The 26,441-nt window shown below is 44.4% G+C and overlaps 1 protein-coding gene across 3 annotated transcripts in view; it reads left to right on the top strand.

Annotated features, from left to right (window-relative positions):
- NBAS (NBAS subunit of NRZ tethering complex) overlaps positions 1-26,441 on the top strand; it is an 816,956-nt gene that overhangs the window by 372,478 nt on the left and 418,037 nt on the right. For all 3 annotated transcript variants that reach the window (XM_073568249.1, XM_073568248.1, XM_073568250.1), the window contains exons 32-35: positions 7,212-7,325; positions 15,888-16,001; positions 16,212-16,369; positions 19,142-19,258. In XM_073568249.1, the coding sequence (XP_073424350.1) occupies positions 7,212-7,325; positions 15,888-16,001; positions 16,212-16,369; positions 19,142-19,258 (503 nt within the window). The remainder of the gene's footprint in view (positions 1-7,211; positions 7,326-15,887; positions 16,002-16,211; positions 16,370-19,141; positions 19,259-26,441) is intronic.

Raw genomic sequence — 26,441 nt, 5'->3', positions numbered from 1 at the left:
TTTTTTTTTTTTTTAAATGTAAGGACCCCAAACTTTAGAGATGACCCTCAGTGTTATGTATTCCAGTGCTTCCTCCTGTGTTTTTTTGGGTTTAGTTTGCATCCTCATTAGGGGCTCTGCATTGAGAGATAAAGCTGAATTGCCACTAGGTAGCTGTGCACGTGTCAGTAATGGCCTCGCAGTGAAAGGTCTTCAGTACCGTGGAGAGCTCTCGCTGGCAGAGCGACACTGCAGCATTTCCAGGCTGGTTGGCGTGTGGCTTGTTCTGGATATTGCTGGGTATTTTATAGAACGCTGCTCACAGTGCACGGGACTGCAAAGTTACAGCAGAGAGTGGAGATTGTGCTGTGAAAAGGCTGCTGGGAGTTGTACTCCTGCCTGCGATGAGTGTGTTAGGACCATGACTTCATTTCCCTATAGATTCCTTGATTCTGGGCTGCATGCATTGTCTTATAGGGTCTGGGAGTCGTCTAAAATGTTACTCCTGCCTTGTTCTTTCACCACGTTTTACACTGCAGCGCTGCAAAAACTCATTGCAGAAAAAAACTAAATGAATAGACTAATAGACGAGCCATTAATCTGGGAATGTGTTCATTCCCCACGACCGGGAGTCACCCAATGATCGAGCAGAACGCCCCTACGTTGGGTGCTGTGGTTTTCCATTTTTAGATGAGCCTGTTGAGGTTGTTGATGGACCCACCAGTAGGGCATAGGAAGGGCAATCGTTTACTGCCCGGTCCGAGAGTCTGAAAATCGGCAATCGTTAATACCATGAATATGTGCCGTGTAGAGCATCATGTTATCCACAACATATAGGTTTACACGGAGGGATGTGCTGATGATGATTATGATTTTTTTAGCCAGTTTGCAGTAGCCAAAGAGATTGTCCAATAAGTATATCAGAAAAATGTGCCGAAATAGAACCTATAACATCAGATATGCCATAGAAATAGAACATATATGAATATATTATAGTATCAGTGATAGAGCATTCAGTATCTGGGATGGTGGTCCGTGCATGCCCCTCTTCAATCACCAATGATTGTGGTTGCCTGTAATGTCTGCTTTTTTCTCTGACCACTTAAAGGGAATCTGTCCGCATTCCTGGAATCTGGCTCCCTGCTCTTATATTATGTTCTCGGAATCCTTGGCAAAAAACAGTGGATGGATTCCCTTTAAGACTAGGTTCATGTTCTTTCTGTGTTCTACAAAGAGCACTGCATCTGGGCTCCATAGGGGTTTTAGTCTAAATCCTGTTTATGGGAAATTTATACGAAAACCCTTAGACCCCAGTGGAGCCATTTATTATTCTGAGGCACTTAGTAGTCATGTCTGGCCTTTGTTCTAGTGGTGTCAGACCCCTTTTAGCATCATTATGGGGGGGTGATATCACTTTGGCTCCTACAGTCGTTAAGGAATTGGAGTCCCCACCTCTAGGACATCCATATGACCTAACAATGCTTATGAAAAGTGTCTTCATCAATTCCCTTTACATATGTACAAATGTAGACCTTGTGTGGATAAGTTACCACCAGTCCATCCACTTCTGTGGGACCATGATAGATTTTCCTCCTTTAACTTGCTCTTCTGCAGTCCCGTACACTTTGGTTGCAGGAAGTGTTGGTCACACATCTGTAGACTTACAGCTGCCTTTCACACACAACTCGGGAACCCAAGTTCTCATGATCAGTGGCAGATGGAGCCCCATAAATCAGACACTAAAGACCTGCCCTACAGATAGGTGATAAGTCTGGAATATGGAAAACCCCTTTAAATGTACCACCGAGGTCGTGTCAGTGGCGATGACAACCTCTCGTTAGTTTCCATTCTGTAATTCTCAGGGGATTGCCCGCTCTGGTACACACAATTATTAGATAGTTTTTTTAGTGCACGATAATAAACTGAGAGCCGTCCGTTCTCCTAGCGCGCAGAACCCTACTCATTTTTCTAAAATATTTCCCCCCATTCGAAATGACCATTATAGATATGCAGACATTTTTATTCCTCCATCCAGCAGCCCAAGCAAAGCTTTATGGGCAGCAATGCGCTGCCTTATAACACACGCTATAAATGTGTGGCGGGAAATAGGCAAATAAATATACTTTTATTTCTGGAGCCGCACACTTAATCTGCACGCAAGACAAATGAGCGGATCTGGAGAGGGGTCAGACACCGGAGTATATCGAGAGAAGTGGCGGCAAGTTGTTCAATTGTTAACTTGGTTACCTCGGGTAACTTCCCTGCCTGCCTGTTGTTGTTCTCCACAACGCCGCCGTTTTGCATACTGATCACTTATTAGAGCCGCACACACTCCAGCGCTTAATGTAGCTTTCATTATCTCCTTCTCTGAGTGCACAGCTCCGTGTTAAGCATCTGTATCCCCCCCCCTCTCTATTATTGTCTGTCTGGAACATCTGCTCCTGCGCTGTACGTTTCTCCAATTGTGATAAATGTCTACACTTCTTCTTTGTGAATCCTGATCGTCTGGAAATCTTGACAAGCGATTGCCCGGCAGCGTTAACATGTGCTGGAATCACTGGCAGCCAAGCCGGCTCTCCGGGCACCTCTCGAAAGAAGAATGAAGCCGCAGTCAGGTGTTTGTGTGATCCTGTCCGGGGCGCTGATATCTCGCACAGTTGGCAGCTCTCATTTCAACGTATTGATTGAAATGTTTACTCATCACCTCTGCGGCAGGCAACGCTCAAAGCCAAAAGAAAGCCAACACCCGCCATGGCGAGCTGAATACTGAGCTTGCCCTGTAATGGTTTCTGCATAAACATGGATGCACAAGTGTTCCTCTAATTATTTCTTTTTCTCCTCTAAGATGCAAAGTGTTTTTTTTGTTTTTGTTTTTTTTTTAAAAGCTGCATAAAAATCATCTTAAAGCAAAGACCGAGTTCTTTTTGGAGACCATGAGTATGGCTACCAATCATATGATATACAGTTAGGTCCATATATATTTGGACAGAGACAACATTTTTCTAATTTTGGTTCTAGACATTACCACAATGAATTTTAAACAAAACAATTCAGGTGCAGTTGAATTTCAGACTTTCAGCTTTCATTTGAGGGTGTCCACATTAAAACTGGATGAAGGGTTTAGGAGTTTCAGCTCCTTAACATGTGCCACCCTGTTTTTAAAGGGACCAAAAGTAATTGGACAATTGACTCCAAGGCTATTTCATGGACAGGTGTGGGCAATCCCTTTGTTATGTCATTCTCAATTAAGCAGATAAAAGGCCTGGAGTTGCTTTGAGGTGTGGTGCTTGCATTTGGAAGGTTTTGCTGTCAAGTAAACATGTGGTCAAAGGAGCTCTCCATGCAGGTGAAACAAGCCATCCTTAAGCTGCAAAAACAGAAAAAATCCATCCGAGAAATTGCTACAACATTAGGAGTGGCAAAATCTACAGTTTGGTACATCCTGAGAAAGAAAGCATTGGTGAAGTCATCAATGCAAAAAGACCTGGGCGCCCATGGAAGACAACAGTGGTGGATGATCGCAGAATAGTCTCCATGGTGAAGAGAAACCCCTTCACAACATCCAACCAAGTGAACAACACTCTCCAGGAGGTAGGCGTATCAATATCCAAATCTACCATAAAGAGAAGACTGCATGAAAGTAAATACAGAGGGTTCACTGCACGGTGCAAGCTATTCATAAGCATCAAGAATCAAAAGGCTAGACTGGACTTTGCTAAAAAACATCTAAAAAAAGCCAGCAGAGTTCTGGAAGAACATTCTTTGGACCGTTGAAACCAAGATCAACCTCTACCAAAATGATGGAAAGAGAAAGGTATGGCGAAGGCGTGGTACAGCTCATGATCCAAAGCATACCACATCATCTGTAAAACACGGCAGAGGCAGTGTGATGGCTTGGGCATGCATGGCTGCCGGTGGCACTGGGTCACTAGTGTTTATTGATGATGTGGCACAGGACAGAAGCAGCCGAATGAATTCTGAGGTATTCAGAGCCATACTGTGTGCTCAGATCCAGCCAAATGCAGCCAAACCGATTGGTCGTCGTTTCATACTACAGATGGACAATGACCCAAAACATAAAGCAAAAGCAACCCAGGAGTTTATTAAAGCAAAGAAGTGGAATATTCTTGAATGGCCAAGTCAGTCACCTGATCTCAACCCAATTGAGCATGCATTTCACTTGTTAAAGACTAAACTTCAGACAGAAAGGCCCACAAACAGCCAGCAACTGAAAACCACCGCAGTGAAGGCCTGGCAGAGCATCAAAAAGGAGGACACACAGCGTCTGGTGATGGCCATGAGTTCAAGACTTCAGGCAGTCATTGCTAGCAAAGGGTTTTCAACCAAGTACTAGAAATGAACATTTTATTTACAATTATTTAATCTGTCCAATTACTTTTGGTCCCTCTAAAAACAAGGTGGCACATGTTAAGGAGCTGAAACTCCTAAACCCTTCATCCAATTTTAATGTTGATACCCTCAAATGAAAGCTGAAAGTCTGAACTTCAACTGCATCTGAATTGTTTTGTTTAAAATTCATTGTGGTAATGTCTAGAACCAAAATTAGAAAAATGTTGTCTCTGTCTAAGTATATATGGACCTAACTGTACACTACTCACAAAAAGTTAGGGATATTCGACTTTCAGGTGAAACTTATGTTTAGTCTCCAACATCGTTGATGGTCGTCATTTCTGTTCATCGTGAATAGACTTTCATCAGTGATCTGCACTGAGGCCCCCACTGGTCCATCGTCCAGCGTAGATGCTCCCTGGACCATGCTAGACAATGACACCTGTTCCTGGTGGTGTGGTCCGGTACCTTGCAGGTTGTCTAGCACGCACACCATACTGATGTAAACGGTTTTGAATGGTCTAATGTGACACTTGGGTGCCTCTCACCTCCTTTACATGTGCCTGGAGTTGTGTGGCATTCATCATCCGGTTCCGAAGAGCATTCTTGACAGTGAAGCGCTTATCATTGGCCAAAAGACATCCACTTCTATGTTCTGTGACTCTTCCAGTCTCACTTTATCTCTGTTACATCCGGCTGATGACTCTGTGACCCTTTAAGCTCAGTGGAAACTTCCGTCTGAGAACATCCTTCTTGAAGCCTCGCAATGTCGAAGTCCTGGTGATCAATTGTTAGGTGTCGTCTTGTCTTACGATTTCAAAATGTGAAGAGCGTGATGAGGAGGACTGTTTAATACTAATTCTAATTGAACTCTGAAATTCATTGGGTGATTCATGGTACAAACATCTGTTGTGAATTTTGCCATTCTGCTCCTTGTTAGAGAACAGCAAGTTGTGCCAAAAGTAATTGAACAGTTGTACATGTGCCTCCAAGGGGTTAGAGAAGGTCACGTTAGGTTCACCTGAAAAGGTTAGAGGGCATTTTAGGTTCATCCTGAAATTTCACCCGAAAGCCAGATATCCCTAACTTTTTGTGAGTAGTGTATACACCGTGTTTGAGCAACTTGTGATGTCAGGGCCAAAGGAGACAGTAAGAGACCCAATAGGGAAATAATTTAAAGCAAAAAGTTGTAGAGTAGGAAAACATGGAGATTACCCTAAATGAAAGAGAAGTCCCATAACGAAGAAAAGTTGCCAGAAGAAGACTGAGTATAAGAAAGAAGTAAGCAGCCAGCAGATGAGGCTCCATCTGGACACCTAAATTAGTGATTTGACGGTCATAAACGAGCTGCCACATTTGGCCTCCTCTTTAATATGGACCATGGAGTTGACTTTTTTTTTGTGCCGCTTGGGTCCTGCATTGGCAGGTGACATGCTAGACTTGCCAATTTATGTACATATTTAAGTTGCATCATTCACGTCCTTATTTTTACTGCTAGCCGGGACCGTGAGTAATGGGGGACATGAACAACGCAAGCTGTGTATGCCTCCTAATATCAGACTTTGTGAGGTAACACGGCTCATCTGAGGGCTGGTGAAAGTAAATGACAAGCAGGAAAAGAATCCCTTCCCTCCTGCTTTACACGCCTCCTGCCACCGGGAGTGTGGTGTTAGACGGAGAGCCGTTTGGGAGCCAAAAGAGGCGGCTCTTGTGTCAGAATTGCACCAAACGGTCTGGTTCAGTTTAAGGACAATTCCCATCACTAACCTAAATGCAGTAGATGGAAAGAGGTGGTATATGCAGTATTTGGGAGGAAATTAGCTCCTTGGGAACCACAAATTGTATTCATTTTTGTCCTTCCTTCTGATTGATAGCTGCTAATGAACAAATTCATCTATCCACACAGAGGATTGCCAGATTTTGGTTCTAATTGTTTTGCAAGAATTTTATCTGATCGTTGCCAAGATTGGACAAATGTCTATGACCAAGTGATCAGTCCGGGGACTATGCCCAAAGCCAGGGTCAAGTATATGACACCTGTTCTCTTTTTGGTGCTATGTAAAGGAAATTCTAAATATAGAGAGTGAATAAAAAAATAAAATAAAACCCTTTTTCCGTTAATCTCTTTTTCATTAATCCCATTTGGTCTCATATTACAAATAAAAAAAAAAGTGAGAAATATTTAAAGAAATCTTCTCAGCGTTTCTCAGTAGATCAGTCGTGTCTTCCCTTTTTGTCACTGTCCTGTGGCTGAAAAACTTTGGTCTGCCGCAGGAGCCTCCCCCTCCTGCTCTTCTTTTTTTTTTTTTTTTTTTGCAGTCAGTCAATGTGCAATTTGTCCCTTTGGAGAGAGGAAAAGGAATATAACTCTATCGCCACCTAGAGGATGCAGCAATCCAAAATGTCAATATTAACCCTTTAGCCAGTCTTGCCACATGACTTAGAATAACAGCAAAACTAGATACTCTATTTGCAGACACGTGTTTCGGGGTGTTGCTACTCCTCAGTGCAGAGCAAGAGATCTGATTTGATTATATAAGAGGCCTCTGAATGAGGTCTAAGGGGTAACGTCTCTCCTTGTAGAAAGTGACATGCCAGTGTAGGGAGAGTTACACAGTGTCTGACTAGTCCCCAGTGCTGCTTCTCCCTGCCTGTTGCCCTGCAGTGAGTGACAGTTCTCTCTTCAGGCCATGCAACTGTCATTACACAGTATATATGTTTTGTCCGGAGTGCTCCTTTAATATTTGCAAGTGCCCTTAAGCTTTCCTCTGCCGTTTGTCTTGATCTGTTTTATAGCTCTAATGTCCTGCTCCATGCGATAGTCGGACATGAGTCCCTTTAGGGACTGCGTGTAACTTGTCTTCTGTTTTCTGTCCCTGCAGTGCGTCTGTGCTCCAGCCGCCTCAGCCTCATCAAGAAGTGTATTTCTCAGTCCCCGACCAGCTACAAGCAGTCAGCGAAGCTGCTGGCACTGGCTCATCTGCTGAGAGTTGCAGGTAAATCCTTCTAATCATTCACCTGCGATATCTTCCTGGATGTGTAACACTCGGGAGCTGGCGAGATAATTATGTCACGTGCGGTGTCCCAGCAGCGGGACGTTTTGGAGGATCAATGGTAAAGAGCTGCTGAAATAAGGGAAATTGTTCATACAGTAACTGTAGTAGCCATTGTACAGTATTCAACGATCGGTGGTGCCGGATTCCCCCTGGTGCTGCGGGCCCCCATCCCTCCCGTCCTATAGGGCCAGCGCTGGCGATGATGTTAGTCAGTATCTGACATATCGATGCATGTGAGCATACACGGCGCGTGTATTATGTGATCAACTATATATAAAGTAAGTGTGTGTATATAGAACTAAAGACTAATTTTTGCATTTGGGTTTCATTAAAAATGTTGCACCGTTTGGCTTTTAGTGGTTGTTTTCTGGCACATTAAACTTTTCATACGTTCTGTGGTGCATAAAAAATCCGCAAAAGGCAGATAAAAGAAAGTTATGCCTTACCCGTCAAACATCCTAGCGTGCTCACTGACTGATTTTCAGTTAGCTCATTCTGCAGCCGGTGTAACACAGAAGCTACAGAAGGCAAACTGTGCTACATTTTTAATGAAACCCAATTATCAAAATTATTATTAGCCCCAGTTACATGCACGTAAGTAAAATTAAACTATCCACAATGGTGGGGACCAACCCCTTTAAGATATCGTTATAATTTTTGAAAGAAGTCACCAGAGGGAGCCGATGAGCCAACTGCATACGGTTTGTGCATTGATCTCAATGGTCAAACCGTTTTCTGTAAGCTCCTAAGCGCCCTCTAATGGTGACCGGCCACAGGTGGCTAGAATTTTGTCATTTAAAAAACATCATTTTTTTTTTTACCTGGTGTAAATGCTGCTGACCTGGTGTAAATGCTTCTGTTCTCCTGAATCCGGCGTAGTTATTATTTTGTTACTCTGCCTCTCTATTCTTGAGATATTGCTTTCTCCTCCCTATATATGTAAATCCAGTCTATTTTGGCAAGTGGGTGTGGTCTTCAATAATTCTTTGTGGCCATGCCCATTTGACTACAATTTATAAAAAAAGACTAAATTTACCTCCAGGAAGCTGAGGGCTAAATTTCAGGAATGGATAGGCGCGGGAACAAAAAACCCATTGCTGGATTCAAAGAGAATAGCATTTACACCGGATAAAAACACAAAGGCATATCATGGCAAGTGACAGAACCTCGTCAATCAAAAGTAAAACCTTTCCTGACTCCTTAACGAGTAACCGTTGTTTCCATTTTTTATTTCAGAAATCAATAGTATAGATGAAAATAAGAAACTCTGTAATATATCTTATCAGAGAAATCTGACTCTTTCTCCTCCTGGAGTGATTAGTCATTTTCAAAATTCTCACTTCACCGATGCAAATTGTCTCTTCAGAGAGGAAGAGGTCTACAACTCTAGTGCCACCTATAGGAAGTAGCAATCCTAAAAGTCAATGTTGACCCTTTAACGAGACTTGTCACATGACAGGATAAAAAGCCAAACCAGAATCTCAATTTGCAGACACTGTGTTTCGTGGTACTGCCCCTCATCAGTGCAAAGTGTGAGATCTGGTTTGGTTGTGTGAGTGGCGTCTGACCGATATCCAAGAAGTATTGTTTCTCCTTGTGGAGAGTGACATGCTAAGCATGCCACTTGGACCTGTCCTCTGCCTTTGACACAGTGGACCATTCCCTATTACTACAGACCCTCTTATCTCTTGGTATCCCAGACTTGGCCCTATCTTGGATTGCGTCATACCTAGCAGACCGGACATTCAGCGTCTCCCATTCGCACACCACCTCCTCATCGTGCCCCCTATCCATCGGAGTCCCACAAGGTTCAGTCCTAGGGCCCCTGCTCTTCTCCGTTTACACCTTCGGCCTCGGACAGCTCATAGAATCTCACGGCTTTCAGTATCACATCTATGCTGATGACACACAGATCTACATCTCTGGACCAGATATCACCTCCCTACTAAAACAGAATCCCTCAATGTCTGTCTGCTATTTCATCCTTCTCCGCTAGATTTCTAAAACTTAATATGGACAAAACAGAATTAATCATCTTTCGCCCATCTCACGTGACCCCCCCAACAGACCTATCCTTTAAAGTAAACGGCTGCCCTCTCTCTCCAGTCCTACAAGCTCGCTGCCTCGGCGAATTCCTTGACACTGATCTCTCTTTCAAACCACACATACAAGCCCTTTCCGCTTCATGCCGACTTCAACTCAAAAATATTTCACGGATCCGTACATTCCTCAACCAAGAATCTGCAAAAACCCTAGTCCATGCCCTCATCATCTCCCGCCTTGACTACTGCAACCTCCTGCTCTGTGGCCTCCCCTCTAACACTCTCGCACCACTCCAATCTATTCTTAACTCTGCTGCCCGACTAATCCACCTGTCCCCCCGCTATTCCCCGGCCTCTCCCCTCTGTCAATCCCTGCACTGGCTCCCCATTACCCAAAGACTCCAGTTCAAAACCCTAACCATGACTTTCAAAGCCATCCACAACCTGAGTCCTCCGTACATCTGTGACCTAGTCTCCCGGTACTTACCTGCACGAAACCTCCGATCCTCACAAGATCTCCTTCTGTACTCCCCTCTTATCTCCTCTTCCCTCAATCGCATACAAGATTTCTCCCGCGCATCCCCCCTACTCTGGAACTCTCTACCACAACATATCAGACTCTCGCCTACCATGGAAACCTTAGAACTTGAAGACCTACCTCTTCCGACAAGCCTACAACTTGCAGTAACCACCGATCCACCAAACCGCTGCACGACCAGCTCTACCCTTGCCTACTGTATCCTCACCCATCCCGTTGTAGATTGTGAGCCCTCGCGGGCAGGGTCCTCTCTCATCCTGTACCAGTCGTGACTTGTATTGTTTAAGATTACTGTACTTGTATGTATTATGTATACCCCTCCTCTCATGTAAAGCGCCATGGAATAAATGGCGCTATAATAATAAATAATAATAATGCCGAGATGAGGAAACTAAAAGCCACAATGCTCCTCTGGGAAATATGCAAATTGTTTCTTCACAGAGGAAGAGGAATAGAACTCTAGTGCCACCTATTGGAAGTAGTAATCCTAAAAGTCAATGTCGACCCTTTAACGAGCCTTGTCAGACGCCTCTCACACAGCTAAACCAGATCTCACACTTTGCACTGACGAGGGACAGTACCCCGAAACACAGTGTCTGCAAATTGAGATTCTGGCTTGGCTTTTATCCTAAGTCATGTAGCAAGGCTCGTTAAAGGTCGACTTTGACTTTTAGGATTGCTACTTCCAATAGGTGGCACTAGAGTTCTGGTCCTCTTCCTCGCTGAAGAGACAATTTGCATATTTCCCAGAGGAGCATTGTGGCTTTAAGTCTCCTCATCTCAGCATGCTTAGCATGTCATTCTCTGCAAGGAGAAACAAAACTTCTTGGATATCAATTCACGGGTAAAATCTATTCGGTGAAGACACCTTGTTACATTACTGAGATAGGAGATAAGATATTGTGCAGCGAGGAGGAAGAGGGAGACGCTAGAGGCAGAACACCCCCATCCTTCCTAGTAGTATCTCCTATCTCAGTAATGGGAAAGTCCATCATCACTTAATACAAATTTTACCCCAAAATTGAGGTTTAAGGGGTAACATTTCTCTTCCAAGCCTGGCATGTCAGAGTCAGGAGACTTTTATAACCCATGCTTACTCCCCTGGAAAATTAAATATCCAAATTGTCTCTTCAAAGAGGAACAGAACTAGAACTCGAGGACCACCTGTCGTGCTCTTCCTCTCTTCAGAACTCAAGGACCATCTGTTGTGCTAGGGTTCTAGCCCTCTTCCTCTCTTCAGAACTCGAGGACCATCTGTCGTGCTAGGGTTCTAGCCCTCTTCCTCTCTGAAGAGACAATGTGCATACTCCAGAATTGAGAATTTTGAAAACAAATGCTCAATCCTGCAACAAAAAGAAACCACTTTTCTGATTAGATATTTCACAAAGTGACTTATTTTAATTTCTATTATTGGTTTATGAAATAAAAATTAAAACGACGGCTACACTTTAATGAGCATGTCATTTTTCTTGTTTCCTTAAATATGAGACCTTGCTTTTTGGTGGGATGAATTAGTTTTTTTAGTGACACCATTTTGAGGCATATATTTTTCATTGATGAGGTTTTATTTCTATGAAGAAAAAAAAAAATAAAAAAAATTAACCATAATTAGATGTCTGCCATTTTTTTTGTGGGGGTGTAGAAATACCAGGTTACAGTTGTAGCCAAAAGTATTGACACCCCTGCAATTTTGTCAGATAAGGTATTATTATCTTCATTTAATTCGTCTTAAATGGAAAACCACAAAAGAAAATTAAGCAAAAAGCAAAACATTGATCATTTCACACAAAACTCCAAAAAATGGGCCAGACAAAAGTATTGGCACCCTCAGCCTAATACTTGGTTGCACAACCTTTCGCCAAAATAACTGCGACCAACCGCTTCCGGTAACCATCAATGAGTTTCTTACAATGCTCTGCTGGAATTTTAGACCATTCTTCTTTGGCAAACTGCTCCAGGTCCCTGATATTTGAAGGGTGCCTTCTCCATACTGCCATTTTTAGATCTCTCCACAGGTGTTTTATGGGATTCAGGTCTGGACTCATTGCTGGCCACCTTAGAAGTCTCCAGTGCTTTCTCTCAAACCATTTTCTAGTGCTTTTTGAAGTGTGTTTTGGGTCATTGTCCTGCTGGAAGACCCATGACCTCTGAGGTAGACCCAGCTTTCTCACACTGGGCCCTACATTATGCTGCAAAATTTGTTGGTAGTCTTCTGACTTCATAATGCCATGCACACGGTCAAGCAGTCCAGTGCCAGAGGCAGCAAAGCAACCCCAAAACATCAGGGAAATGCCGCCATGTTTGACTGTAGGGACCGTGTTCTTTTCTTTGAAAGCCTCTTTTTTTCTCCTGTAAATTCTATGTTGATGCCTTTGCCCAAAAAGCTCTACTTTTGTCTCATCTGACCAGAGACCATTCTTCCAAAACGTTTTAGGCTTTTTCAGGTAATTTTTGGCAAACTCCAGCCTGGCATTTTTATGTCTCGGGGTAAGAAGTGGGGGTCTTCCTGGGTCTCCTACCATACAGTCCCTTTTCATTCAGACGCCGACGGATAGTACGGGTTGACACTGTTGTACCCTCCGACTGCAGGGCAGCTTGAACTTGTTTGGATGTTAGTCGAGGTTCTTTATCCAACATCCGCACAATCTTGCATTGAAATCTCTTGTCAATTTTTCTTTTCCGTCCACATCTAGGGAGGTTATCCACAGTGCCATGGGCTTTAAACTTCTTGATGACACTGCGCACGGTAGACACAGGAACATTCCGGTCTTTAGAGATGGACTTGTAGCCTTGAGATTGCTCATGCTTCCTCACAATTTGGTTTCTCAAGTCCTCAGACAGTTCTTTGGTCTTTCTTTTCTCCATGCTCAATGTGGTACACACAAGGACACAAGACAGAGGTTGAGTCAACTTTAATCCATGTCAACTGGCTGCAAGTGTGATTTAGTTATTGCCAACACCTGTTAGGTGCCACAGGTAAGTTACAGGTGCTGTTAATTACACAAATTAGAGAAGCATCACATGATTTTTCGAACAGTGCCAATACTTTTGTCCACCCTCTTTTTTTATGTTTGGTGTGGAATTATATCCAATTTGGCTTTAGGACAATTCTTTTTGTGTTTTTTGATTTAAGACAAATTAAATGAAGATAATAATACCAAAGAATTTGTGTTTGCAATAATTTTCAGTAAGAAACTGAGTATTATCTGACAGAATGTCACATTTTTATATTTTTATTGTTTCTATTTTACATTTTTTCCTTTTCAAAATAAAACATTTTGGGTTTATTTGCGGGGGTGTCCTTTTCAAGGTACCATCTAGGGTTGCATATGGTTAATTTAAGTTCTTATTCTTTATTATTATCTTTGCCCAAGTTTTGTTATTTATTGCCTGAAAAATCTGAGACACCCAACTGCCGGGATCGGGGATATATATATACAGATATAGATAGAGATATATATATATATATATAGATAGATAGATAGAGATATATATATATATATATATATATATATATATATATATATATATATATATATATATATATATACATATATATATAGATATATATATATATATATACATATTGGCACATACGGTAGATACTGCTGTTCAACTTTCTGAATGAATGGGCAAAAATTCCCAATGGCACCTTCTAAAATAAGAATTAAAAAAAAAAAACACTTCTCAGAAGAGTGCAAGCTGTTATAGGTCTAAAGAGGGGACCAAATGTACACTAAAGGGGTTGTCCACTCTATTTAACTGCAGACTTTTAAATCCGCACAGTGCACACTGTTAGTATTCTACGGCACTCGGATGTGACCACAGGTATGCTATTTGCATACTTTGGGCCACATTCCGACTAGACGTGTCCAGCCGTGCACGTTTAGTTGGCATGTTACCGCATGTATGAAAATCACACCCGGCATCAGAGAATCCTGACAGCGCGCAGTGTGAGGATTCAGACGCTAAAAACAACATAGAATGACTGCAGACTTGGACAACGCCTATAATGTGAATGTTTTTTGTTTTTTTTTGCATTGTTCTATTCTGTTTATTTTTGTTCTCTAAGAACAAGAAGCATTTACAAATGGTTAAATACAGATTGCTCTGCCGGCATTGACTTCTCAGTCTACGTGTCGTGCACACCGATACTGTGTCAGCGCTCAATCAACAAGCAATTGGTGCCTGAAGAATTCGTTTACAGCATTGCAGGAAAGTGGCCCGTATAATAGCAGTAGATAAATAATGACGCCAGACGCACAAAATGGGTCTAAAATCGGGTGATTCTGTCTTTGGCTTCGGCACGCCGGGCATATCCCTCTTCCCAAAATTGCATTTGTATTTCACACTGCTCACACACAGGCCTAACGGGGAGTGTTGTCGGGCTTATTGCACCGGTGCGTGCCAGTAATGATTGCCTGTAGAGTTCTTAGATAAATTTGCTATCTTTTAGCTGCAACTCAGCTGTAACTAATTTCTTTCTGTGGTACTGCGCTGCCGCTGCCAGAGGAAAGACTAAACTATTGATTAATTTTCTTCTACTGGAATTTTGTTGCTGTGAGCTCCATATGCCTGATTATTATTTACTCGGTGCCGAGTTTCTGGAAACCGTTCCTTTCTGAGTATGTTTTGCAGAAGAGATGGAAGAGGGAAAAAACTGGTCACATTATTGGTAGGATTAGCTGGGGTTTTATTGTACGTACTATCAGGGTGCTAACTCTTCTGTGTTGTCAGTATCAATGGATATCATGTAGATGGTCCCCCTTTTTCTCCGCTCCCCCTTTTGCCCCGGTCCCCCTTTTGCCCCGGTCCCCCTTTCGCACCGCTCCCCCTTTCGCACCGCTCCCCCTTTCGCACCGCTCCCCCTTTCGCACCGCTCCCCCTTTCGCACCGCTCCCCCTTTCGCACCGCTCCCCCTTTCGCACCGCTCCCCCATTTGCCCGGTCCCCCTTTTGCCCGGTCCCCCTTTTGCGCTGCTCCCCCATTTGCCCCAGTCCCCCTTTCGCACCGTTCTCCCATTTGCCTGGTCACCCTTTTGCCCCGGTCCCCCTTTCGCACCGCTCCCCCTTTCGCACCGCTCCCCCATTTGCCCGGTCCCCCTTTTGCGCCGCTCCCCCATTTGCCCCGGTCCCCCTTTCGCACCGCTCTCCCATTTGCCCCAGTCCCCCTCTACATATATGAGAAAGGATAGCCCTAACAACTGGCAAAGGTGCCTTGTTGATTAGGACCTTGTGCTTTGTATAAAGCTGTCACCACCTCCACTCCGGTTTAGAAGAAGGCAGGTGATAATTTGCGAAGGCTCCATTATAAATGTGCCGCTCCGTTCCCTCCGTCTCCAGCGGCCATTAGCACAGAACGATTTCTTTATTCTGTCACAGAGGGGACGACATGGTGAGATGAAGACCTCGAAGGGAGCTGGTAAAGCAACAGAAAGAGGGAAGAAAACAAACATTGATTTATAGTAATAACGTTCTGAGATCATTAGCCCGGCCTCATACTGCGGGTAGCGATGCGCTGGAATGTGTGGAAGGCAAACTGTGAGAGATCTTTAAAGGGCGTTTTCACCCACTGAAACCTTGTATGTGCTTCACACCCCGAGAGCACTTCAGCCTCACCCCGAGAGCACTTCAGCCTCATTTCCTTATTGATTCCAACAACGATATCTCCGTAACAGAGGAACAGGCTCCAAAATCCTTCTGCTCCACGGAAGGTTTCTGGCCTCCCTGAGCTCCAAAATCTCAAGATTCTGCTCCAGGATCTTCATTAAACACTGTTCAAATACTGTTTCTATTAGTTTCCAATTCATTTCAGTGGGAAAATACGGGCATTACACGCATGATGCTGTGCTGTTTCCATCTGCAGTTATTATGATTTTCCCATATATATTACCTGATCATGGAAATATGTTCTGTGTCTTAGGAAATGAAGAGACGGAGATGAAAGGACAAGTTCTTACTCTACTGGCCGAGCAAGCGCTTCAGTGCCAGGATTATAGGGCGGCCAATGGGCACTGCCAAGAACTCATGACCGCTGGTATCTATCTATCTCATATCTATCTACCTACCTATCTATCTATCTATTTATCTCCTATCTATCTGTTATCTAGCTATCTATCTATCTATCTCTGTTTGTCTGTCTATCCATCCATTATATGACATAACTAGTGTCCCTTTATGGGGCTTAGTACTGTTGATCATTAGGTGCGTGGTTTTTGACGTTTTGCTGTGTCCTCTTCTTTTTCAGGGTATAATAAAAGTTGGGAAGTGTGCAGCAAGTTGGGACAATGTGAGAACTATGAGGACCTTGGTACTCGTAAAGAACTGATGGCCTTTGCTTTAACGCATTGCCCTCCATGTGCCATCCAGACCCTGCTTGCTGCCAGCAGCTCCCTGCAGACCCAGGTCAGTGCACGGTGTGCCTAGAGAGAAGCTGTGCACAGTGGAGTGGAGATTTACTTTCAAGAGTTGCATGTGGTAAATCTCTGGCTCCTTGCGGCATTTTCACTAGATCTCATCCTCGAACCGCAGAAAAAACATTATATTCGGAATCAAACTGATGCAGGTTTGAAATCTGCTACTTGTCGGCTTCTGCTGCAGATATCGAGCGCTGAAGAATTTCTGCAACTAAACCATTTAGTTCTGATGCTGTCACTGCAGGAAATGTGCAGTTTATCAGTGCTACAGGGGTTCTTAAAGGGGTTGTGCACTGCTATTTTGTTATATTAAAATCGGGCTCAAATAAGTGTTTAAGAAATAGATAATAGAGACTCTCCGGCCGTGCTCCTCTGTTCCTGGGATTAGCTGCACTCTGTCCAAGCCAGAAGAGAGATCTTACACACGGTCTCTTTTGGCTTGGATTCTCCATCACAGCTGCAGCCCATTAGTGGCTACTGATTGCATGTGACATCACCTGATGGGAGAGGCTTTGAGCAGGGCAGCGGGAGACACAGGCAGCGCTGCAAGTGGGGATCTGTTGTTTTTGTTTTTTTATAATCCTCCTAGACCTGATTTTAATATTAAATTTTTTTCTTTAGGACCCTCTTACTTTCCACTTTTGGAGGCACTTACTATAAAGTTCACACTTGGCAATAGTTGATCAGCGCTCCGCACCGCAAACGGTGCTTGTGGTTTTTCTTCTTCAAGTGGAATTTACTATTGACATGGTGGTAGAGATCGGACCGTTTTTTTTTTTTTTTGTTTTGTTTTTTGTTCTTTTTTTTATAACGGATTCTGTAGTTCCTACTATTTCTTATAGATGGTTGCAATAAAGAAAGTCTTGTTTTGTTTTTGCAGCTCCTCTGCAGTCAGTGCAGCTCCATCCCGTGCAGTGGCACGCTGCAGTCCTTCTCTGCAGCTCCTTTGCAGTCAGTGCAGCTCCATCCCGTGCAGTGGCACGCTGCAGTCCTTCTCTGCAGCTCCTTTGCAGTCAGTGTAGCTCCATCCCGTACAGTGGGACCCTGCAGTCCTTCTCTGCAGCTCCTATGCAGTCAGTGCAGCTCCATCCCGTACAGTCGGACCCTGCAGTCCTTCTCTGCAGCTCCTATGCAGTCAGTGGAGCTCCATCCCATACGGTCGGACCCTGCAGTCCTTCTCTGCAGCTCCTATGCAGTCAGTGCAGCTCCATCCCGTACGGTCGGACCCTGCAGTCCTTCTCTGCAGCTCCTATGCAGTCAGTGCAGCTCCATCCCGTACAGTCGGACCCTGCAGTCCTTCTCTGCAGCTCCTTTGCAGTCAGTACAGCTCCATCCCGTACAGTCGGACCCTGCAGTCCTTCTCTGCAGCTCCTATGCAGTCAGTGCAGCTCCATCCCGTACGGTCGGACCCTGCAGTCCTTCTCTGCATCTCCTATGCAGTCAGTGCAGCTCCATCCCGTACAGTCGGACCCTGCAGTCCTTCTCTGCAGCTCCTTTGCAGTCAGTGCAGCTCCATCCCGTACAGTCGGACCCTGCAGTCCTTCTCTGCAGCTCCTTTGCAGTCAGTACAGCTCCATCCCTTACGGTCGGACCCTGCAGTCCTTCTCTGCAGCTCCTATGCAGTTAGTGCAGCTCCATCCCGTACAGTCGGACCCTGCAGTCCTTCTCTGCATCTCCTATGCAGTCAGTGCAGCTTCATCCTGTACGGTCGGACCCTGCAGTCCTTCTCTGCAGCTCCTTTGCAGTCAGTGCAGCTCCATCCCGTACAGTCGGACCCTGCAGTCCTTCTCTGCAGCTCCTTTGCAGTCAGTACAGCTCCATCCCTTACGGTCGGACCCTGCAGTCCTTCTCTGCAGCTCCTATGCAGTTAGTGCAGCTCCATCCCGTACAGTCGGACCCTGCAGTCCTTCTCTGCATCTCCTATGCAGTCAGTGCAGCTTCATCCTGTACGGTCGGACCCTGCAGTCCTTCTCACCCATTTGTCCCTTCTAATATTGGTTAATTGATGGAGGAGAGTAAAGCTGCTGAGTACAGCTACACTTGTTTGTAATCTGTTGCCATAGAGACGCACAGATTTGCATATTGTCTGTGTTGTGTAGACAAAACAATGAGTTTCTGTTTTGACTAAAGGGGATTAATTTGTCTTTAGATTTGTTGGTGATAAAAAAAAAAGTATGAATTGGTTGGTCTTAAAAGTGTTCATTTTATCAGTCTTTTTGTAATATATGTGTCAGGGGAATGAATTTGTGGCACCTACTATTATAGTATTACAGGTTCTCCTCCTCCATCACAAGCTGCACAGCTTTCCTGTTCTCATGGAAACCTGAAGGAGGAGAACCTGTAATAAATATATATTAGTTAGTCTGTGAAAAAGGAGGAGAACCTGTAATCCTTATATACTGGTAAGTCTGAGGAAGGAGGAGAAGGTGTAATAATTATATAATAGTAAGTCTGTGAGGAAGGAGGAGAAGGTGTAATAATTATATAATATTAAGTGCCACAAAATCACGTCCTCAAAGCAGTTACTATAAAGTGGACAAGCCCTTTAAGAGCGTGGGCCTCAGTGCTGTGAGTCGTGATCGGTTCAGTATTGAATGCACATTTATAAGTGTGGAAGAAATGACTGTATGAAGGCATGGAGACTAAGGGTTAAACCTGCTTCCCCTGCCTGTAAGGCCCATCCAGAGGACAATGATAATCCTGTGTATTTTCTTAGTGGTTGTTTGCAGAAGTTATTTATGCGGCCTGCTGTTTTCTTCAGATTCTCTTTCAAGCCGTAAATTACCAGATCCACCCGGGTGGCCGCGGTGTCGGTGAAGGGCTGGAGAATTCTCCACATTCGGGACCTCCTGGGTCGGCGGCGGGAGAAGCCGCTCAGGTAATAAGCCGCTCCCGCCTCTCTCTCGCTCTGTCTGCATGCTCACTTAATTTTATTTATGCAATTTACAAATAAATATTTAAGCTCGGCATGGGATGGCGGTAACTAGAGCACAATGCATAGACCGAGCCAGGAAGCAATTATCTATCTGTCTGGCTCTTGTGAATATATATATACTCTCTAGGTCGCTTGCCAGAGGTCAGCCCTGATGACACCGCATCAGATTGTCTGCGTTACATCCTATTTGTGTCTCCGGGTTCCTCGCTGGAAAATGTCCGGTGCCTCTCAGCTGGTCGGCGTCACTGAGCCGTGTGGATTTGTTACTTAAAGTCAAGCACAGTTTAAGGATAATTGGGGAAGCCAATAACATAGCGGCGAGCTCAGCGCAACGATAAACCGTGAAGGCTGTCTTCTGTAAATAACTGTGTGATTGCTTTGTAAAGTGGGCGCAGTGTTATGGTCAAATGTCAAATGATCATCTGAATGCGCTATCCGACGTACGTGTGTAGATTTCTAGTGCTCACAGAAAGAAAACATTTGCAAAAACCTCAGGATCAGCACTGAATTTTGTAATCAAATTACATCCCTACGATTACCTTGAATACTTTATAGGGGTTGTCCGATTTTCTTCTAAAAGTCTGAGTGACTGCAGACTTCTGAATTATTACAGCGCGCCCCCGCACATTGTCAGGATCCTCCGGCATTGCTTGATAGAGCGCATGGTCATGTAACTACAAGTATGCAATTTGCAGACACGTGGTCACATTCCGACTAGACGTTTTCAGCCTCGCTCAATACAAGTGACTGAGCACGTCTAGTCGGGATGTACTCGTAAGTATGCAAACTGTATACTTGCAGTCACGTGATTGTCCGCTCTATGGGTATGCTAAATAATCCTGACAGCGCGCATAACGCACACTGTAAGGATTCAGAAAGCTGCTTTCAAATAACATGTCCTTAGACCTTTAATAGAAGACTGAACAACCCTTTAAGGAAATGACAAAATGATTAAAAACGCTTGATTTTTTTTCCGCTCTCTCCACACACAACTTCTTGACGGAAATCTGAACTGTAGTAAATGACAACATAACTGCTTTTGCCTGAGCATCAGAAAGGCCCATATAATGGATCGTTAAAGGGGTTCTCCAAGAATTTAATAAAATGGCTCGTCACATAATTCAAACAGCAGTCGAATGCTAGTCACATGTCAAGACAGGCTGCAGATTAAAGAAAGCCTCCTCCTGATTAGTGATGAGTAGAGTTGAGAGACTTTGGTCGGATCGGGTTTTGTGAAACCCGACTGAAACAAAATTTGAGTCAGATGAAACTGGTCCGACTAGGGCAAAAAAAAGTCGGAGATTCGTCCGAAACCCTACCCCAATGCAAGTCAATGGGGAATAAAAGTCGGCATTGAGCAGATGACATTCATCCACTCAATGCCGACTTTTATTCTCCATTGACTTGCTTTGGGGTCGGGTTTCTGACGAATCTCCAACTTTTTTTTGCCCTAGTCGGACCAGTTTCATCTGACTCAAATTTTGTTTGTCGGGTTTCACGAAACCCGATCCGACCAAAGTTGCTCAACTCTAGTGATGAGCGAACGTGGTCGGATAAGTTATCTGAGCACGCTCGTGTGCTAGTAGAGTGTTTTCGACGTACTCCTATACAATGTTCGAGTCGCCACATCTGTATGTCTTGCTACTGTTTGACAGTCGCAACCCATGCAGGGATTGCCCATATCCACCATCATCTTCTCTGATCTTGAATATGTGCCCCCTTACCTCTTGGACCCCTGTTCTGCCCCTAGATCCAGTGCCCATCACTCCCTACACTCAGGGGCATAACTAGAACTGATTGGGCCCCATCGCAAACTTTTAGACGGGGCCCCCTCAAAGACACACCCCTCCAGGAACTACATTTCCCAGAGGTCCATGCGGCAGGCAGCTCTGCAGAGAGCTAATAGACAGTGAGGGCTCAGGGAAGGGGCGGGACTGAACTAGTCTGAAGCAATACTCTCTGTGACTGGCTGCAGGCAGGGAGGCGGGCCCAATATATGCTTCGCTCCGCACAGCAGGCACAGAAATGCAGCGTAGGCTGCGAAATCATAGTGTACATTTTTTTCCGCTGGGGCCCCGGATCCCCTACACCAGTGGTCCCCAACCTTTTTTGCACCAGGGACCGGCTTCAAGCAAGACCATTCTTCCATGGCCCGGCAGGGCGGGGATGGAGGTGTGACAGGGGCTTTGGTCATAAGGGGGCGGGGCTATGGAGGCGGTTGTAGTTTAGCAGTGCATACTTATCATTTAATTATAACATTTATAATGTGACTCAACTCACCATAGGTTTTGAATGAATGGGAGCACCTGGCTTGTTTCTCTGTTTCAGTGGGAGCACTGGGCTACTTCTACTGATGACCGTCACTGCTAATGATGATTGGAACCTACAAGGAAATGGAGCATTGAGCACTTAGAAAAAATTGTACTGGAGTACTGTACATGCTGATTATTTTCTAATCATCAGAAAATGTATGTGTGGTTCCCCCCATCCTGTCCAGCTCTGTGTGGCTCCCCCTGTTGTATTCATGGCTCCCCTGTCCCATCCTGTATACATGGCTCTGCTCCCATCCTCTCATCCTTGTATACATTGCTCCGCTCCCACCCTCCCATCCAGTATACATGGCTCCCCTGTCCCATCCAGTATACATGGCTCCCCTGTCCCATCCTGTATACATGGCTCCCCTGTCCCATCCTGTATGCATGGCTCCGCTCCCACCCTCCTTCCCTTGTATATATGGCTCCGCTCCCACCCTCCTTCCCTTGTATGTATGGCTCCGCTCCCACCCTCCCTCCCTTGTATGTATGGCTCTGCTTCCACTCTCCCTCCCTTGTATATATGGCTCTGCTCCCACTCTCCCTCCCTTGTATAAATGGCTCCGCTCCCACTCTCCCTCCCTTGTATATATGGCTCCGCTCGGCTCCCCCATCCTTCCCTCCCCTCGCTGATCTTCCCTCCCTGCATCTCGTGGCGCTTTAGCTTCTTCCTGTGTGGAGCGGTCACGTGCTACCGCTCATTAAGGTGCATGAATATGGACGCCACGCCTATGGGAGAGGAGTGGCGTCCATATTCATGACCTTAAATGAGCGGTACACTTGACAGCTCAGCACTGGAATCTGGATGAAGGGCCCGCCCCGACAGGGACCGCTATGTAGGGTGAGTATCAGCTGCTACACAGCCGCCGTCTCCCCTTGTGTCCGCGGACCGGCAAGAGCACTGCAATGGCCCGATGCTGGGCCGCGGACCGGTGGTTGGGGTAATTAAATTGCACTACCGGGTAGCACCGATCGGAGTCGGGGACCCGGGCGGCGGGCCCCTATATGGGCCGGGCCCCAAAGCAACTGCTTCGGCTGCTACCCCGGTAGTTACGCCTCTGACTACACTACTTGAGTTCCCCCCTTCATCTTTGCACTTACGTAAATCCCAGATCTTTGTACTTACACAAACCCCAACCATGGACCGGGCTTCATAGGAAATTGTCGCTTCATAGGAAATTGTCACTTCATTTGTATATCAGTATGTTAAACAAATGATCAAACATTTACAGGTTCATGTACTTTTTTATGGTATGAAAATAAAGAAAAATTATTTTTTTTTTTTTAAACTTATTGAAACAAAAAATGAAAAAAATATGATTGTTTAAAACCTTTTTCCCATTCCAAAATATGGAAATAAAAAAAACCATGTTTAATATCTCCATGTTTGTAAAAGTCTGAGCTCTGAAAATGTAAAATTAAATTGCCTGCATGGTGATCGCCCTAAAAAGAAAGAAAGCGAAATACCAGGATTTTTTTTTTTTTTTGCCTACCAAAAAAATTTAGTAAAGATTTTTTTTATTTTTTTTTTTTTTTTTAGTGATCCGCCATTCAGTTCCAGAGATGTGGGCCTTTATATTTGGTGCTCATTCTGTTCTGCATTATTACCCTATAAATTCACTCCCCTTTGGTAAAGAGTATAAAAATTATGACGATCTAAAAAAGGTTCATATTTCGGGAAACGTATGGCGTATTTAAAAAATAATTTAATAAAAGTACTTCAGGGAGCAGCAGGAATAAGATAAGAGCAAAAACTATTCACGTTTGACCAGTTTTGTATAAAGGGAAACTTTTCTTCCGCGTGATTCCACGTACATTGCGTGACCTCACACTTTGCTGCGGAGCCTGCGGCCTCGCTGAGTGCACGTAGCATGCTCTGCTCTCTTTTCTTGCAGGATATGTAGTGGGCGACATCAAACACAACAAATGTAAAGCAAAATCCACATTACTGAAAGCGATGGAAAGTGAAGCAGGTTATTACTTCAAGCACAAGGTTAATGGTCAGGAGTGAAGCTTTAATTCCGTAAATGTCAGCCATAATCAGAGCAGCATTAGCCGCAGTAATGGCCACAACGCCTCTGACATTTTTCTGCTTATTTTTCTGTTTATTGCATGTAAGTGTTTATCTGAGTCTTTTTTTTTTTTTTTTTTTAACCTTTTTTCCTATCTTATATTTTTCTGCTTCGATGACCTTCACGTTACTGATCTTCTACCAGGCCGTTTCCATCTCTGCCTTTTATGACCAAGATGAAAATTATTATTTGCGGCGGATACAGAAACATTGCACAGTGAGCGCCACTGTCTCCGCCACTCACCAATGTTTCTCCGCCATTCGTTACGCAAACGAAGGTAGCACAACGGAGCTCGCTTTTAGGAATCGGACTCTGAAGGCCGAGAGCTGGAAACCGTTATTCCCACATTGGCCATGAAAGGCAGTGAATGATGTGTTGTTAGAGACACACAACCGCCTATCTGAGCTCCAGTGACACATACCGTCATATAGTGAGAAGATAATAATGCCGTATACAGGTCACACAGTTCACAAATACTAGAACATCCTCTATCTTACCTCTCTGTTGTTTCCATAGGACAGTGCCGGTCACTTGCCAGATAATACCCTGTACACTGTTTTCTTGGATTTCCCGCTCTATGGCCAATTTCTCAGTTTTTAACTTCTCAAAGTAGATTTTCTCATTATAGATATTGACCACCTGTCCAGGGATTGTCAGGATAGGTGATAACGTAGTGATCCGTGGCCGTCCGACCACTGGGACCGGCACCTATTGGCAAATCAGGGTACTAATGCCGTCACAATGGAGCCTCAGTGCGCACGCTCGACCTCCGCTCCTTCCATTGTATATGGGGCTACTGAGCACAGCACTCGGCTATTCACTGGACGGCCCTATAGAGAATAAATGGAGAGATGGTCGGGCTTCTGGCCTGCCAAACCATTCTTTGTAACAGGGGTAAAAAAGGCCTGCCAGGCATAACCATTCCCTATTTTGCCAATCGGTGGGAGACCCAGCGCTCGATCTCCCACCGATCAGTAAGTCATCATCCATTCTGTGGATCGTTGGTGGCTTGTTTTGATTGGACATTTTATGTCCATTTGTTTTTAATAGTGGGGGAAAAATGGATAACCCTGATCAGATCTCCCTTAAAACAGCCCTAATTGTAGACGCAGCATTTATAGATCCATATGTTCTAACTATAAAGTTACCGCCTGCATAAATGTCCCACACTACATTCACGATGCGTAGGGATTCTACAGGAACCAGTCAATTTTTTGAGGGTAGGGATGATTTCATCAAGCTAAATGTGCCAGAATTCTGACATTATTTTCACCAGAAATAAAACAAAATTTCATGTACTGCAACATTTTTATGTGTTTTAGCCATTTTGTGTACTTTTGACCAATGAGTGGGGGACTTGTCGCTGAAAGGGGTGTCGCTTAATGAAAATGAGATGCGGCGTAACATGCTAGTCAAAATGTTGGCACAAATTAATGGGGCAGATTAATAGGTCATGTAAACCTGGGCTAGACAGTCTGATGTCTAAAAATTCGCCAGATTTATCAGAAGCATGAGCCGCTGAGATATGAAGTCCCATAAAACTGTCTAGTCTATGTTTCAAGGCCCGATATTCAATATACAGTATAGATGTCAGGTGAACAGTGGTTCAGGTGATCCTGTTGCTATTAGCTTTCTCCCAAGACTCTTCCATATAAAGGCTCTCGCGCTCTTCCGATCTCTCCTGTGTTCTCTACTAGAGTTGCCACAATTCTCGGTGTCATTCTGAAATTGGATATGCCGGATCCTTTTCTCTCCTGACTCCTCCATATACAGAATCTCACGCTCTGCCGATCTTTCCTGTGTTCTCTACGAGAGAGTCATGGACAGACTACTCTCATTCTTGGTGAAATCCTGAAATCGGCCACGCCGGGTCATTCTCTCCCCCGATTCCTCCATTTACAGGATCTCTCGCTCTTCCGATCTCTCCTGTGTTTTCTACGAGAGAGTCGACACAATTCTCAGTGACGGTCTGAAATCAGACACGCCGGATCCTTCTCTCTCCCGACTCCTCCATATACAGGATCTCCCGCTCTGCCAATCTCTCCTGCTTTCTCTACGAGAGAGTCTCGACCATCCTCTCATTCTCTGTGATAGTCTGAAATATGACAAGCTGGATTCTTATCTCCCCTGACATCACCTTTCGGGGAGGGTCAGGAGGCCCTCATATGCATTGGACTATCAGCAGCGCTGCCGATACCGTTAGGGTTTGGATAATGTTAGTCTAATATGTGTGGGGATCCTTCACAATTAGACCACATTGATAAATATGTGCCATTGTGTCCACATAGACTCCCCCCAACAATTTTTAGTTAATCCTGAACCTTTTCACTGTATATTACTTGATGTACTTGCTCCACAAGACACTGAACAAGCAGTTAATGCTGGAGTTTGTGAGCTGAGATGTCTGTACGTTGGTGAATGTCGCTCTCACTAGGCTGGTTCGTTTTGGATGGAATTTTAGAAGGTACCGGTCACATGCAGTCCGATCTGCGGACTCTACAGTACAGAGGAGAAGCTGAGCAGCATGAGATATTGGATTGTTGGTTCAGTGTGACTTGTTATTTATTCATTGAAATCCCTGGTGTTTATATACAGTCATGGGCGAAAGTGTTGGCACCCTTGAAATTGTTCCAGAAAATGAAGTAAATTATTGCAATTGCACGTTTTGTTATACACGTTTATTTGCTTTGTGTGTATTTGAACAGCGCAAGAAACAGAGGACAAATTGGTCATAATTTATAA

Source organism: Dendrobates tinctorius, unplaced genomic scaffold, assembly GCF_039654945.1.
Source record: "Dendrobates tinctorius isolate UK_male_01 unplaced genomic scaffold, ASM3965494v1 ptg000021l, whole genome shotgun sequence".
Lineage (NCBI taxonomy): Eukaryota > Metazoa > Chordata > Amphibia > Anura > Dendrobatidae > Dendrobates > Dendrobates tinctorius.
The sequence above is the reverse complement of the archived record's forward strand: the minus strand, read 5'-3'. Positions and strand labels throughout refer to the sequence as shown.